Source organism: Equus caballus, chromosome 22 (assembly GCF_041296265.1).
Source record: "Equus caballus isolate H_3958 breed thoroughbred chromosome 22, TB-T2T, whole genome shotgun sequence".
In the NCBI taxonomy this organism is placed as follows: Eukaryota; Metazoa; Chordata; class Mammalia; order Perissodactyla; family Equidae; genus Equus; species Equus caballus.
In genome coordinates, this window is record NC_091705.1 from 27,128,621 (window position 1) to 27,146,181 (window position 17,561).

At 39.8% G+C, this 17,561-nt stretch overlaps 1 protein-coding gene across 2 annotated transcripts in view; it reads right to left on the reverse strand.

Moving 5' to 3' along the window:
- The window catches only part of UQCC1 (ubiquinol-cytochrome c reductase complex assembly factor 1), an 88,589-nt gene that overhangs the window by 24,389 nt on the left and 46,639 nt on the right, over positions 1 to 17,561 (reverse strand). For both annotated transcript variants that reach the window (XM_001501608.6, XM_070247416.1), the window contains exon 7: positions 15,127 to 15,235. In XM_001501608.6, coding sequence (XP_001501658.1) covers positions 15,127 to 15,235 — 109 coding nt within the window. The remainder of the gene's footprint in view (positions 1 to 15,126; positions 15,236 to 17,561) is intronic.

Sequence of the window (17,561 nt, forward strand, 5' to 3'; positions counted from 1 at the left end):
GGCCTAGTTTGGTGACAGCTCTCCAGAGCTCACCTGGTGGGGGTAATGTCTGCCTCTTTTGCCAAGGCTCCATTTTAGAGGCCAAGGAAGAAAGTGCCAGACTTGGAGGAAGAAGAGCTTATGGGGCAGCAGGCCACTGTCCCCAGACCAGACAGGCCACAGACAGCATGGTCAGCCCTGGGGAATCCCTGGGTCTTAACCAGGGCCAGGTTAATAAACAGCTCTATTTTAAGCCCACAGGACACGAGGCAGAATGGGGAAGGAGAAGGGCCTCCAAACTCTGGGAGCAAAGTTGAGCCTGGAAGTAAGGAAGCCCAATCATCAGTCCAGCATTCTTCCCATTTAACAAATGGCATCTTTCTACAATTGTTTTCAAATCTTAATTTCAACCTAACAAAACAACAACAACAAAATCCTTCGATGGAGCCAGGTACTTCTGTGTATTACTATCTCATTTAACACAAGTGACTTTGCTCCTATCAATGGATAGATTTGTCTCTAGTTTTCTCATTCATTATTATTTATGTTCTATCTACTTCCAAAAAAGGTTCAAAGTGGCTTACAACAAAAGGCATGTGGTATGGCCAAAAGAGTACAAGTTTTAAAATCAGTCAGATCTGGGCTTCTGTCCTACTATGGTGGCCACAGCCAAGTCCTTTAACTTTTTTGCCCCACAGTTCTCCTCAGCTGCAAAAATGGGGACAATCGCACCTCTATCATCGGGCAATTCATAAGGATTAAATGAGATGGTGTCTGTAAAATGCCTAGCACAGAGTCTGGCCCACAGCATGCACCTCAACCAAAAGAAAGTAAAAGAAAAGAGTTAACATTGAGCACTGTGTGTGAGAAAGGAGATAATGAATAATTATATCAAAACATTTAAATAAAAGAAGTTCTATACTTTCTGGCAGCCATGGCAACAAGGAAGCAGTATTGTTATGCCATTCTCATTGTTAAATAAAGGGAAGCATGTAAGTTCATCAAGACAAAGTTCTCAATTCCAAATGCAGAGAGGGTCATACACACATGAGTGAATGTGAATGTGCACACATGCACGCGCTCTCCAACAGGAACGGGGGAAACAGCCGCCCGAACCCTGCTGCCCCTCTGACACCACACTACTGCTGCATGCAGTGAAGTACTTCAACAGTTAAAACACTTTTGTGCCAATATTTTAAGAGTGCAGAAGGTTCCAAATTACATGTAAAATAAACAATGCCAGACTGTGAAAACTCTTGGCTGCAACGTTCTCTGATGTTAACAAGAGTTTCTTTATTACTGTAACCTTTCAGAAGTGAATAAAAATTATTTCTCTGCCCTAGTTTTGCCCTCCAGTAAAAGGGAAGAGAACAGTGACCATGGAAAGAGCTGTACAATGACCTCTCACGGAGGCTGGGAAGGAGGCAGTTTAAAACACAAAGCCTTCCATATATGTTTCCAGTCAAAGATTAGAAATTTAGTTTGTGCTGTGCTGATCATACTGTAAAATTTTACATTCCTAATATTTTTATGTAACTAAAACCCTTAGGGGAACTAGAAGGCATTTGCAAGAGCCCAAACTAAGCTGGTGCTATGGAGAAAACCCATATCTTGACCAAGGCTCCTTAGCCATTCAGCGAACCTCCTTACTCAGAAACTGAGTCTGAAGACCCCTTAAGAAGCAGGAGAGAAGATCTACAGATGGCTAGGACTTAGAAAAAATATGTTACTTGGCAGACCTTTGAGTCGATGAGTCTGCAAATATTGGACACACAAAAGGATCTCAAAATGGAGTTAGTCTGGATAAAGACAGAATGCTTTCAGCATTGCAGGAAAAGAAGGAAAAAAGTCACCAAATGAAGGCAAATGAGCTCTGTCCTCTCACAGCACTCTACGTTTACCCACACTCTTCCTCTGCCCAGAATGCTTTTCTTGTCTAGCAAACACTTATCTGAAAAGATAGAGCCCAAATGTCATCTACCCCAAGCTTTTCTCCTCTGGGCCTTCTCAGCAATTTTTAAATATCATAATCTCTTAATATTGTTGTCACTTGTTTATATGTCTTCTCCTACTAGACTGGGGAGTCAGGGACAGTGTCTCCATCATCTTTGTATCTCCCAGTGCCTAGCAGAGTACCTGGCAGCGAGCAGGCCACAATAAAACCGGTGGATAGATGGGTAAAACCTTGTTTGTGTCTGGGAACAGAAATCAGACAGAGAATGACGAACTGCTGAAAGAACAGAACACAGGCCCTGGGATTTAACACAAGGCTAGCTTTTCAGACTTCCACAGAGCTGCAGCATGTTAAGTCTGGAAGGGAACTTAGAAATCATCTAGCTCTCCTCCCCAGAGAGGTGAGGTGACTTGACCTACTCAGGCTCACCCAGAGAGTGGCCAGGCTGGCCAGAATTCCTTCCATTATACCATACCATCTTTTCTCTTTACTGTTGAAATTGTAGGTGTAAATATTTATTTGACAGCAAGATGAGAAATATGATTAAGACTACATATTGTGAGAATGTTATTTCACTATAAACAAATGAACAATCAACGTCATTCTAGGAATTCAAATAACTTGATATAAGATAGAACATCTGAGTTGCCCAAAAAGCTAAACATAGTGTCACCTTATAACCCAGCAATTCCACTCCTAGATATATACCCAAGAGAACTGAAAACATATGTTCAAACAAGAACTTGTACATGAACGTTCACAGCAGCATTATTCATAAAAGCCAAAAAATGGAAACAACCCAAATGTTCATCAACTGATGAAGGGATAATAAAATGTGGTACTGTACATCCATACAATAGACTATCCATAAAAAGTAATGAAGTACTGACAGTCACTACGACATGGATGAACCTTGAAAACATTATGCTAAGTGAAAGGAGCCAGACATAAAAGGCCACATATTATACGATTCTATTTATATGAAATGCCCAGAATAGGTCAATCCACAGAGAAAGAAAGTAGAGTAGTGATTGCCAGGGCCTGAGGGAAGGGGGTAAGTGGGAGTGACTGCTAATGGGTAGAGGGTTTCTTTTTGAGGTAACAAAAATGTTCTGGTATTAGATAGTGGTGATGGTTGCATAACATTGTGAATTTACCAAAAAGCACAGTTAAAATACAGAATTTTACGGTATATGAGTTATATCTCCATTTTTTAAAACGGAAAAAAAAAATGACACAATCTCTGTCCTCTAGTAGCTAACAATTTAACTGAGTCAGGACCAACATACAGAGATGCTTAAGGAATCAGGTTCAGTGTGATGTGACAAGCAATGTTAAGCAACTTAGAGGAAGAAGGAAACAACACTTTAGTTAAAAATCTTAATGCTAAGGGGCTGGCCCCATGGCCGAGTGGTTAAGTTCGCGCGCTCCGCTGCAGGCGGCCCGGTGTTTCGTTGGTTCGAATCCTGGGCGCGGACATGGCACTGCTCATCAGACCACGCTGAGGCAGCATCCCACATGCCACAACTAGAAGGACCCACAACGAAGAATACACAACTATGTACCGGGGGGCTTTGGGGAGAAAAAGGAAAAATAAAATCTTTAAAAAAAAAAAAAAATCTTAATGCTAATGCTAGAGCCATGGTTTTTAGTAATGACCCTTTCAGGCAGTACATAGTAGTGATTAAGAGCATGGGCTCTAAAGTCTGGCAGGTTTGGGTCCCAATTCAGGCTCCCATATTTACTGTGTAAGCCTGGTTAAGTTACCTAACTGGTAGGCTAAATAATGGTTTCCCAAAAACATCTACATTCTAATTCCTGGAACCTGTTAATGTTACCTTACATGGCAAAAGAGGACTTTATTGCTGTGACTAGATTAAGGATCTTCAGATGGAGAGATTATCCTGGATTATCCAGGCAGGCCCTAAATGTAATCAGTATCCTTCTAAGAGCGAGGCAGATGGTGTTAGACCCAGACAGAAGAGAAGGAAACGTGACCACAGAGGCAGAGATTGGAGAGACATGACCATAAGTCAAGGAATGCCAGCAGCCACCAGAAGGAGCACAGCTCTGCTAATAACACCTTGATTTGGGCCCAGTGAAACTGACTTCTGACCTCCAGAACTGTGAGAGAATAAATTTCTGTTGTTTTAAGCCACCAAGTTTGTGGTAAGTTGTTACAGCAGTTACAGGGAACTCATACGCTAACCTCTCTGAGCCTTAGTTTCTTCATCTGCAAAATGAGGGCAGAAATACTATCTACCTCACAGGTAAGATTGTTGTCAGACGTAAAACTCAAATGGTGCTTGTAAAGTGCACAGCAAAGAGAACGTGCCCAATAAATGTTAGCTATTACTATTGGTGAACTCTGTTTCTCTATTATGCTCAAATTCTTAACTTTCACATGTCACTAGCCCAGGCCCATACGCTGCTCCTCTTAGTACAGAGCAGTAAGAACTGGCAACCAGGAAACCTGAATTCGGCTCTTCAGTTGGTTTCTAACTCAAACTTATTCAGCTCTCTCAGAGCCAGTTTCTCCATCCAGTTACATGACAGGATCAGACGAGAGCACTGGCTTTCAAACTGGAAGGTTTGTTAAAACATAGATTGCTGGGCCTCATTTCCAGAGTTTCTGATTCAGCAGATTCAAGTGGGGCCCTAAACTTGCATTTTTAACAAGTTCCTACGGGTGTTGAGGCTGCTGGTCCGGGGACCACACGTTGAGAATCTCTGGACTAGATAATTTCAAGGTTCTTTTGCAGTTTTAACAGTCTAAGATTCCCCAGGAATATCCAAAAGATGTACTCAAGTAATAAACACTGCTGTATCAGGCTGAAACAGCCTTAAAACTAAGTTATTTTTCTAAGTAGGGTAGTGGGGGATGAGAGGGTGGCTATGAGGCACATGGTAAAGACTAGTTTTAACTTTTGAACTAAGCAGAATGAAAAATCTTAAGCAATAGTGGGAACAGGAAGAGGCTGTCCCCTTATCCAACATGCTGGCCCCATTTTAATTTATCTTAATCCCACCTTTCTGCCTTTTTGCCAGACCCCTCCCCCTCATGCCCTCCTCTAGAAACACATCTAGGTGTCTCCTGAATTCATTTACTGGCTTTGCCGTGCACAGTATAATACCGCCTTTGTTAGTCTCCCAGCCCAGCCTCTCCAAGCACGGTGTTCAGTCTCGGTGTTCCTCTACTCTTAAAAAAAACACAACCAAGGAGTCTCTGAAAAATAATTGTAAAATCAACTAAGGCAAATTCAGACGATGTGGAGACATTCAGACTCTAAATGCTGGAAAAAGAAACAAATCCAGAACATTGTTAGCATTCTGATCTGTCTTTTTTTCCCCCTTAATCTCTATTAGTCCCATTGAATAGGAAATCTCTGCCGTGTTGGATTAGAAATTCTGAATAAAAGGGGCCTCAGGCTTGAGACTGCTCTGAAGAAATGAAATGCCTCTAGATTCAAGAAAAGATGTCCTCTTGGTCTTTGGAAGTCCTTGGTAATAAGACAGGGGAGAAGGAACCTGTCATGAGTTGATTTGGGGGAGATATATCATGGTATAGTAAAGTGGACACTCGACTAGGAATCAGCATACCCTAGGTTTTTGGTCCTCATTCTGCTGTTTTCTAGCTGCAGGACCTCAAGCAAACCAATTAACTTCTCAGGGACTCGATTTCCTCACTACAGAAATGAGAGGGCAGGAACAGACTCAACTTGAGACGTGTATCAGAAATCTGGGGAGGGCTTTCAAAATATAGACCTGAGCCCCTTCAGATTGAGAACCACTGAATGAGAGAATATCTGAGGTACCCAGTCTAACATTCTAAGATTCATCTAATCCCTAAAGTGGATTAAAAGTATAAATGATGAAAGAGCCAGGAAACCCATAAGGCAGGGAAGGAAGAGAAAAAGGAACTTTTTGGGAGTTGGGGCGTGGTCAGAGAAATTGAATCCAGGTGTGACATAAGATCATTCATTAAGTCAGTATTTCGGAGATAGTGTTGGCCAGACAGTAATAATAGAACCAAGTACCTATGTTCACCCAACAAGTCTGTGAGGGGTGACTATGTCAGGCACTCTGTTTAAGACACCAGGGATCCCAAGATCCTTATCCCATCTAACGGATATGACCTACACAAACCCATAATTACAGTATAGCATGGTAAATCCAATCTCAGAAGTTTGGGCAAAGTGCTGCAGGGATACAGAGAAGGGAGTGGCCAAATATACTACCATTATTAGGGGTGCTTGGAAAAGCTTCTTGGAGGAGGTACTATCCAGCAGTGTCTTATACTAGTGCCATGAGCAGAGCAGACAGGGGTTAAGACCACTTCAGACAGAGAGAAAAGCATAAACAAAAGCACAGAAGCATAAAAGGGCATGATACACTGTAGCAGCAGAGAAAATCTGGCATGAGTAGAACATGTGTTTGAGTGTATGTGTGCAGGCACTCACGCATGAACATTTGTGTGTGGGTAGTTTGATGGAAATTAGACTAGAAATCAGGCTGGAGCCAGAATGTGAAGATTCTTTTCTCCCCAGTTCATTTTAAGAATTTCAAATTTATATTAAAAAAAAGACGTAAGAGTAATACAAGAAAAATTTGTATGATCTTTAGATTCACAATTACTATTTTGTGACATTTGCTTTATCTGTCTATACATACACGCATGTCCTCTACTCTGTTAAACCATTTGAAGATAGTTGCAGATGTCAAAACATTTCACCCCTAAATTCTTTAGCATGTATCTGTAAGAACAAGCACATTCTCCTACATAACTACTAAGAGTTCTATAAGACATTGCTAAGAAGTTTGAATGTTGTCCTGTATGTGATGAGAGTCCTCAGATTTCCAAAGAAGGGACATGACCAGATGTGGGATTGAAAAAGAAAAGCTCTGGCAGTTATATGGTGGGTAGGTTCACCAGAGTGCAGAAAGTCCAGGAATTAGTTAAGAGGCTATGTGCAGTAAAGGAGAGATGATAAAGTCTGAGATGAAGCAATGGAACAGAGGAAAGAATAAAGTCTGGAGATATTTTGGGAGAAAATTGATAGGCAAAATGGACGCAGGAGCTGAGGAAAACTCTAAGAATTCTAGCTTGGGGGACTGGATTGATGGTGATGACATTGTAAGTGAGACAGGAATTACAGGAAGAACAGGCACATGAAGCTATTTATCCATTCTCCTGAATGAGATTTATTTAGGAGAAGTATTAGGACTTCCTGAAAGAGAGGTATGGAAAATGGCTTTGGCTATGCCTGATGCACACAGCTCTAGGCAGTATAACTATGGTATAAAAGATAATCAAATGGAACAGGGCATCCAGAAAGACTGGAGGCAAAAGAGATGTGATGGGTTGGAGAGGGAAACAGTTCTGAAATGATGAGCTGAATTGGGAGTACTTAAGGAGTACTAAACAGGGGTATTATAGAAAGACAGGACAGTAATCAGTACACTGAGGCTAGTCAGGGCTTTGAAACATGGAATTAAGTCATTGTCTTTCTCCTACAGAAATTCTGTGAGGTAAACTGAAGATAACAAAAGGGGATCAAAGGCACTTACTTATTGACTCATTCAGTGAAGAAACACTGAATGCCTATTATGTACAAAGCTCCATTTTAGGTACCGTAGGAATACAAAGACAAACAAATAGGAATTAGATCTCAGAAAACTCACAATCTATAATTGAAGGTAAAATGGCCATGAGAGAGATAAATGATCAGGTGCATAGACCGAAGTTTCATGCTTTATTTAACTTCAAATACAGAAAGGTTGGTAACTTCTCTTTCAGGAACACTCCCTGAAATAGAGCAAACCAGCATGGCACTCAGGACAGGCAGCCATCAGACTGGCATTCTGGCTGCAGGCACCCAGGCATCAGATCAGCTGGAAAACCGTTAAAGCACATAACGCGTGCACTTTTGCTACCTCTTTTTTTTTTTTTTTAAAGATTTTATATTTCCTTTTTCTCCCAAAGCCCCCTGGTACATAGCTGTGTATTTTTAGTTGCAGGTCCTTCTAGTTGTGGCATGTGGGACGCCATCTCAGCATGGCCTGACGAGTGGTGCCATGTCTGTGCCCAGGATTCAAACCAGCAAAACCCTGGGCCGCTGAAGCAGAGCGCACGAACTTAACCACTCGGCCACAGGGCTGGCCCCTCTTGCTACTTCTTAAGGCCTGAGGGTATGAAACTTGCATAGAGAACAGAATGCAACTACTAGATGTACATCTTGAGTTGGACCCTGCTTGAATTCATAAGCCAATCCCAAAAGGGAATTGCTCTGCTTTCTAAGAATTTAGCCTTCTCTCTCCTAATAAACAAGTATCTACTCCAACAGTTTAGGACATTTAAAAAACTTTCAAAGGAATAACTGATATTTGAGAACAAACATGTATTCTTATTTTAAAGGCCTTGAGCCCAATGGATTGCTCTGTATTTCTACTTCACCATTCATACCATGAAAAAACTACACCCTTAAAGTGGTCCTTGCCTTTTAAAACAAACCTTTGGCAGCAACTTTTAATTCTGACCTAGAGATGCGAGCTGTCGACAAAAATAATCCATAACCAATCTATAAATGAAAATTTGGGTGAGTTTATTCTGAGCTGAAATCTGAGGACCATGGCCTGGGGCCTTTCTTCCCAAAGGAAGAAAGGGCATCAAAGAAGTGAGGTGTACAGAGTGGTTATATACCCCCAAGCAGGACGTTTCACATATGATTGAAATGTCCCTCCCACAATAGTCACAAGATTGCCCTGTCAGCACAGCGCTTGATGGACACAGCAGGTAGTGGGTCTGCTATCTCGGAGGGCATAGCAGGAGGCAAGTCTATTGTCTTGAGCTGGGCGGTCACAGGTGAGCGCAGCAATCAGTTTCTAGCCTAAGGAAAGATGCTTAATCCTTAAGGAGATGCCAATGTTGGGAGGGGGAGGGAAGTTGCACCTTTATCTCAAGGGCCTTTGTTCTTGCCATAGGGAATATCTAAAGCAGATATACAATGCATGCTCAACAGCCACGGTCAGGCCCTTTTGGAAAGACAAGGCCAGGCCGAATTAGGTTTATACCAAATGGCTTCCTCATATTCTCCAATATATCCTATTGCTTGCCATTTTTATTTGTCAAAAGTACAGGAAAATTTTTTACTTCATGGTAAAACAGAAGAGTTGGAAGACTTGAGGGGTGAGGGGATGGGAATGGACTCATAGAGGCCTAGAAGGAAATTTTCAGAAAAATAAAGTAGGTGTAATTCTTATTTTTACCACCCTTAATAGATTTAAAGCCTTTGTTAGTTTAGAAACATGAAATATCTTATGTATAAATTGGGATTTTTTTAATGGTTTTGTTTTTTGTTTTGTTTTTTGTGAGGAAGATTGGCCCTGAGCTAACATCTACTGCCAATCTTCCTTTATTTTTTCCCCTCCCCAACCCCCCCCAGTACACAGTGGCATATCCCAGTTGTAGGTTCTTCCAGTTCCTCTATGTGGGAGGCTGCCTCAGCATGGCTTGATGAGCAGTGCTAGGTCTGCGCCCAGATCTGAACCAGTGAACCCCAGGCCCCAAAGCGGAGCACGCAAACTTTACCACTCGGCCATGAGGCCAGCCCCTAAATTGGATTTTTTTTAAATCAAATAATTCTATTAGAAGATGCAAAAGCATGGAAAAAGAAAAAGAAAAATTGAGGGTAGAGGAAATAATTTCTCATTTCTTTTTCTTCCAATATTTAAGACTAACAGAGCAAACAAATATCCTCAGAATAAAAGAGGATACCTCCCACCCCACGTTTTCCAATATTTATAGTGGGCTTCCAGAACTGTCTTCTTTCATTAGATATTTACCAGGCATGCATTCAGCCATGGGGCAATGACAGTCACTTTGGAGAATGCAAACAGGAATGTGCATGATCCCAACCCCACAGAATTCACCTGGAAGGTAGTCAACATATATGAATGACAATAATACAAACAGAAACAGTAAGAGCCAGAGGAAGGGTACATATAAATTATTATGGTACTTCCAGCTAGGGGAAATTGGGATTCACTTCCAGTTTGGGGTGGAAGGATGTGAAGGAATTGGGGCTGGAGTGTTAGGACAATCTAGGTGTAAGTAGTGCATGAGGAAAGACATTAAGCTTGGCTAGATTGAAGGGTATGTGAAGTGTGATGTTCACTGAATGCTTACTATGTGCCAGGCATATGTGCTAGAAGGTTTCACATATTTAATGTTGAATAAGAGCTAGGGGAAATGAGTTTGGAAACGTAGTCTAGAGCATGATCACAAGGACCTTGCAAAGCAAAATGCTGGTTCTGAAAAGCACAAGTAGAATTTTACAAAGGAGCCTGGTTCAGTCCACAGTTCCTCTACCTCTTCGCAGGCCCTCGGCACCACCCCAACAAGCAGCTCTGCTACAGAGAGCAGGAAATAAAGAAGTGACAGGAGGGTCATCCTTATTCTGGAACGGTGTTAGCAAGAAATCATCTGAAGTCCTGCTGAGGCAACTGGCACGCCAGGGACCACTGATAAGGATAAACTTGCAATTTTTTAACTAAAGCCCACCCATGCCCCCCTTCCCACCTAGTCACCACGGCTTGGAAAGCTTAAACCTGCTCACTGTAAGCCACAAGGTGGAGATGTCTGGCAGGGCAGAACTGAGAGGAAGTCGTTTAGCCAACCTAAGGTTACCATTAACACTTTGAGCCACTGCCTTGAGCTAATTTTTATGTTTGTTTTTTAAGTTTGGTTGAAATGTCACAAATGGAAAAATTAAGTAAAGCGCCCCGGTTAGCCACAAGACTGGACACACCTGGCTGCAAACCCAGCAAAAGAAACTTACTTCATTAGTAGGAGAGGCAGAAAGTGAAATTTACATCTGAAATCTGCCTGCACCAGGAGAAAGAGCTGAGGCCAAAGGCGCTGTCTGTTTTTACAGCTGTGTCAAGTCTTAGTTCTCTACTCTTACCAACACTCAGGAGTGAGGCAAGGGCCCAAGGAAAAATGGTCTCCAAACTCTTCAGCTGCAACTCAGCTCACAAAGGTTTTTTAAGAACCCTTAATGAAATAAAATAAGACCAGATGAGGTGATATAATGAACTTTATTTCCACAGCTAATTTATATGTTTAAATCCCAAATAATGTCTTTTTTAAAAGTCAGAACACTCTAAATTATTGATGTGATTTTTGTAACCTCAAATTTAACACTTGCTTTTTATACCAGCTTCGCTTATGATATGTGAGTCTGCCTTATTTTTCACAATAGTTGGGCTCCTAAAAAGCTGGTAAAAGCTAATCTTTGTAAAATGAAAATTTTCCTACCAAATGAGACTGGAATTCTAATTTCAAAGAAGTTCTTGATTCAAATTTCTGATCCGTTATTAATTTGCAAGTGGTACTTAGTTCTCAATCTCCCCCACACCAATCCACTCAAGTAATGGCCTCCAAGAATTCCCTGGCACAAGAAAAATCACCACTACATTGATCAGTCTTATAAATTCTACTTTTTATGAGTTTTCTTAAAGATGTACACCTGGGATGCCAAATAACACAGAGATAGATTTGCAAATTACCACCTTCAAATCATAGGTTTTCAAAGCTGAAAAGAAACTTGAAAATCATGTAGCACCCCCATCACACTTTTTTTTTTTAAATGAAGAAACTAAAGCACAGAGCAGGAAAGACTTACCAGCCAGGATCAGAACCAGATGAGACTGGTTCCCTACTGCCTACTACTTTTCTCCAGCCACAAGTCCCTAACTTTCCCATTTCTCTAGGTAGGACATACACAGAAGACTGGAATCCCCTCTACACACACACAATCACACTCACAACTTAGAAGTGGTTAATATATAATTTTCTTGCCTGTATAAAGGATGTCGGTTTATGCTAAGGTCGGGGGGGGGGGTCAAGTCAATTATAGTAGGAAAGCACTAACAGTAATTCCCCAACTTTTCCACATCTTTATTATTTTTAAACTATCATCTTTTATTTATAGTCTTTGTAACTAAACTGAAGCTTGGCATTTCTCTTCATGAAGACAAATTTAAGAGTCTGTACTTGGGGAGCATTATGGATCATCTAAAACCTTGCTATTCAAACTGTGGTTGCTCCTTCCTCACCTTGTCCCACTAGTGTCATTGGCATCACTTCAAGCTTTTTAGAAATATAGACTCTCTGGCCCCACCCCAAACCTACTGAATGAGAATTTATATTTTAACAAGATCCCCAGGTAAACTATAGGCACATTAATGTTTGAGGAACACTGATCTAACACACTTCTCCATAGGGCAGTATCATATCTATAACAATTCAGACAGAAAAAATGGTTGGATAAAACGAGAGAAAAAAAAGGGAGGACTAATTCCTGCAGGACTACACTGATGTACACCTGGACCAGAGACTACTATAAATCAAGTATGATTTATCTGATAAATAAGTTGGATTTAAAACAGAATTTCAGAGGCTGAAGTTTAATTTATTCATCCAGTGTTTACTGTGTAAGCAAAAAACTGCGGATAAGACAGGTTTCCTGCCTTTATAAAGCATGCAATCAAGTAGAAGGGACATTAGAAAGTAACAGAGGAGAAGGGTCAAAGTTTTAAATATTGTGATGGAGATATATATGGAGGTCCAAAAGGAAATTCATTGGGCAGAAGGGCAACTAAAAAGTTCCTGGGGTCTAGAAGTCAGCAACCTATGGCTCACTAAGCTATTCAGGTTGGGGACAGCTGTAGCCCACATGGTTCTATGGTCCAACTTTCAGCAGAGTTTAAGCAACAGTGATACAAAACAGGGTAAATAATAGAAGAGCTACAACGTAACTGTGTGGCAGGGCTTTGGCTGGCCAGGGGGTATCACTTGTCATCACTAATGGGATGACTTGAGACTGCCAGCACCACCCTATGTCCACTGTGTCCACTCTGAGTCCAGAGTTGGGTAGTATTACAGGGCATGTGGAACACTCAGCTGGATAAATACCTTAAAGGGTGCTGATCCCACTCTGCGAGCTAAGACAGCAGAAAGGCATGACAGTGAGAAAAATGAAAAAGGAACCAAAGAGCACAATTACAAAGTCAGTTGAATACCGACTCCAAAACAAATGATGATGATGATAGCAGCTAAAATTTTGATACATGCTATCATCTTCTTAGAATGAACAGAAATGACAACAGTCTGTTGTCTATCATCCCAAAGAAACGTATGTAAATGTCAACAAATATATCTAAAGGCAAATCCATGCCCATTGTGCTTCCTATACATGCAGTTCCTCCAAAGACACGAAAATGTGAAAATATCCTCAATCCAGAATTTCAGTAGGCAACCATCACTTCCATGATCTGATCTCAAAGACTACAATTTTACACATAGAGTAAGCACATGATACCATTAGACAATAACATTGGAGCATGTGAAAATAATTACAATAAACAGAAGTAAAACATGGGTGAAGATTCCCACTTAACTCTAATGCAGCATGGAAAGATTTCCAAGACATATTATTGAGTGAATAAAAGAAAGCTGCACATAAGTACACAGAGGATGACGTCACATATAATAAAACATACACACAAAAAACAAATACTACGTATTTTCTACAGATAACATAGAAAAAAGTCTTAAAATATATATATACCAAAGTGGAAAACAGTGATTACTTCTTGAAAGAAAGTAACTGGCCAGGATTGAAACTGATGATTAAAGGGATTTCAGTCTTAATTAAAACATTTTTAGTTTTAAAAACAATTATAAAGTAAAAATATATCTAATATATATTTAGTAAAAAAAAAAAAAAAAGCCAAGATGCAAAACTATGCATATAGTATAAGCCCATTTGTGTTATGTTAAAAGAATATATATTTATACACTTGTATTTATATAGAAAACAACTAGAAGGATACACATCAACTCTTAACAATGGTTACTTCTGGAGAGTCAGACTGGAAAAAAAGACACTTGTTATTTACATTAAACACTTTTACTCTCATTTTTTTTAAAGATTGGGACCTGAACTAACATCTGTTGCCAATTTTCTTTCTAATTTTTTTTTTAAAGACTGGCACCTGAGCTAACATCTGTTGCCAATCGGTTTTTTTCCTTCTTCTTCTTCTCCTGAAAGCCCCCCAGTACATAGTTGTATAGTTGTATATTCTAGTTGTAGGTCCTTCTGGTTGTGCTATGTGGGACTCTGCCTCACCATGGCTTGAGGAGCAGTGCCACGTCCACACCCAGGACATGAACTGGTGAAACCCTGAGCCGCAGAAGCAGAGCATGGGAACTTAACCACTTAGCCATCGGGGCCGGCCCCTACTCTTTGATTTTTATTCTATGAACATGTATGACTTTTATAATGCATCTATAAACTTTGTTTACTCCTCAGTCTACAGGGAGAACTTTGCTCTGAAATGAAAGAAATTAAATTAACTCATTTTGTGACCCCATCTGATGGTTCTGCTCCAGATGCTCCCAAGCTAGGAGGCAAAGAAACGGAAAAAAACAGGAACTATAATCTACTAAAACATGGTCTAGACACACAAAATACACAATATACACAAAGGAAGAAATTACTATTTATATAATCAACTGTATTCTAATGTTTTGGTTTCATTTTTATATTTTTATCACATTCTATGTTATATATACTATATATTCTCCTTTCTCAGGTTAATTATTTAATGTACTAATGTACATTTTTCAGTAAATACCTTGCTGAAGTATTCTAGGTTATCAGTGATCAAGGAGCTTGCTTTTCAGTTTCTGGGGACAGTGCAGGCCCATGCCAGGATCTTCCCATCAGAACTAAATTAGAGGAGGACCAGTTCGAACACTGAATCTGTGTCAAAAGCATAACGTCCTTAAACTGGATATTATTTTGTTTCCCCCACTGACCAAATCCATCCTTCCTAACATCATGATTTGGGCTTAATAATCCCATGTCCATACACAGGATGTCCTCACAGTGACAAACCACAATGTTTTGCAAACAGTGACAAACCACAGTGTTTGCAAACACATAAATAAAGTGTCTGTGACATGTCAGTCTCCACAGAGGCAGAAGTGACTCTAGCTGAATTACCATTTGACATTAGGCAGCATTTCACAGAAATCTAAAAGCAAGACTACTCTAGAACAGATAAAAACTTCAACTCACTCCCTCATTGGAGTTTTCCAGGACCAGAATCTGAAAGCACTCACTTACCCCCATCACTCTGCCACGCTGCTCAACATCCTCCCACATAAAATGAACTATGATACGACACATGTATTTCCCACTCCGGCCTTCCTGCTTCATTCGGACTAGACACATCCTGGGTGGGAAGAAGACATAAAGAGTTACCGGCTGTTTGCATTTTTCACATTATACATTTCCACTAAAGGTCAGCTCATCTGAGTGATTTCAGCAATGGGAACAAAATGAAAAAACTGGAAGTGATCTTATTTTTTTAAAAAATAAACTCCATTGATGTATGACATAAATACTGTAAAGTATATAAATCTTGAGTGTACAGCTTGATGATTTTTACATATTATATACACCTAAGTAGGCACCAGCAAGATCAAGATATAGATTACTTAGAGCACCTCAGAAAGCTCCCTCATACATGGAAGGGAACAAATTTAGTTGTTAGAAGATAAGCAAGTCTGAATCCTTCATTTTACTGATGAAAACAGGAGTACTAAAGAAGGAATGTAATCTGCCCAACACCACAGAGTAGTCTGTAAAGGTGGGTATAGTACTGTCCCGTCTAATCAGAAGCCACTAGCCACATGTGGCTATTGAGTGTTTTAAATATGGCTTTTCAAACTGAGATGTGGTTTAAGATTAAACTTAAGAAGTTTAAGATTTCAAAAATTTAGTTCAAGAAAAAGATATAAATACCTCAAAGTTTTCATATAGCTTACATGTTGAAATATTACTTCAGCTATACTGAGTTAAATAAAACCTATTATTAAAATTAATTTCATTTTTTCTCTTGTTTAAATGGAGCTACCAGAAACTTTTAAATTAAATACATGGCTACTGTTATATTTCTGCTGGAAAGCACTTGTCCAGAACATGGATCATAGAAAGTATTACGATTTCATCTGTGTAATTACGAAATTGTTTCCCCCATTAGAACATAAGTTCCATTGAAGGCAAAGATCAAGTCTGGGGTTTTTTTTTTACCATTGTATCTCCAGGGCTTAAGTATAGCAGGCACTCAATATATATTTGTGAACAAATAAATGAACAAAACATCTCAGGGCAAAGTTTAGGGCTCTTTCCTGTATCCTCACATCACATTGCCTCTAATCAGCACAGAGGGCTCACTGCCTGAGACCTCATTTAAGAATAGAAAAATTATTTTATTAATTAATAAACATAATATTATACTTAATTATATATAAGAATATAAACAGGGTCATCAACTTTCCAAGCTAGTTCCTAATCTCATTCTCCTGACTATACTTATTTGTATGATCTCTCATTAAATAGTTATTAAGCAGCTACAACAGGACAACTCACCTAAAAGACCATTCCTGCTATAGTTATGGAATATTTGGTATAAATGGACAATTCTATCTCCATTCACAATTAATCCTGTCCATTAAAAACTATTAGCAATAGCATGGTACAGTGGAATGATTGCAGCCTGGCCTGCCTCAACATCTCTGGTAACGACTAAGATGGAGAAAAGAAAACATACTTATCAGATTTGCAGATGACAAGAAGCCGGGCAGGAAGACAAATATGCTGGATGACCTAACCATTGACCAAAAATATTTCAATAAGCTGTTTCAATGGGCTGAATCTAATAGGATGGATTTGAACAGGGATAAATCTAAGGTCCTACACTTGGGTCTAACAGAACAACTAAAGAGCTACAGGATAGGTGAGTCATGCCTACCTATGTGGGAAAAGGCTTAAGTTGACAGTATATGTTCAAGCAGAGTCAAGAGGATAATGAGATTGCCCACCAAAATAATGTGATTTTAGACACAGTAACAAATATAATATTTTCAATGTGCAAAGTGAGATTTTTGTTCTACTCACACAGATCAGACTCTACTTGGAATACTGTCCATAGTTTTGAATATTATATTTTAAGAGACAAGAGGAAGAGATGAAAGATCAGAAGGTATTTAACCTGGAGAAAAACAGGAGAGTTGCCCCAAATATTGTAGAAAAGCAATTAGACAGTCCGTGAGTTAGAATCAGAGCCAATAAGTGGGCGACAGAGGGAGAAAGAATTACTCAACGTTGAATATTGAAAGCAAAAACTTTCTAAGAGGGGAGTTTCTGAAGATTTGAATGATGGAATGGATGACCTCAAATGTAGAGAATTTGCCTGTTTCTGAAGGTTAATAAATGCTTGGTGGGAACTCAGATATCTGACAGAGGGTTGACTACATGATCTCTAACATCCCTTCCAACCTTGGGATTTGCTGATGCTGTAATTCTAAATTTGTAACCTTTGAACCCAGTTAGTGCCTAAGAAATAACACTCCGTGACAATGAAAACAGGTCATGGAAAAAGATTTGTCCACTTTACAGGATACAGGGCACATTCCAAGGCAGAAAAAAACCAGGGAAAGTTCAACAGTCCTTTTTCATGATTTTTCTTAAAGTTAATCAAATCACTCATGTCAGCC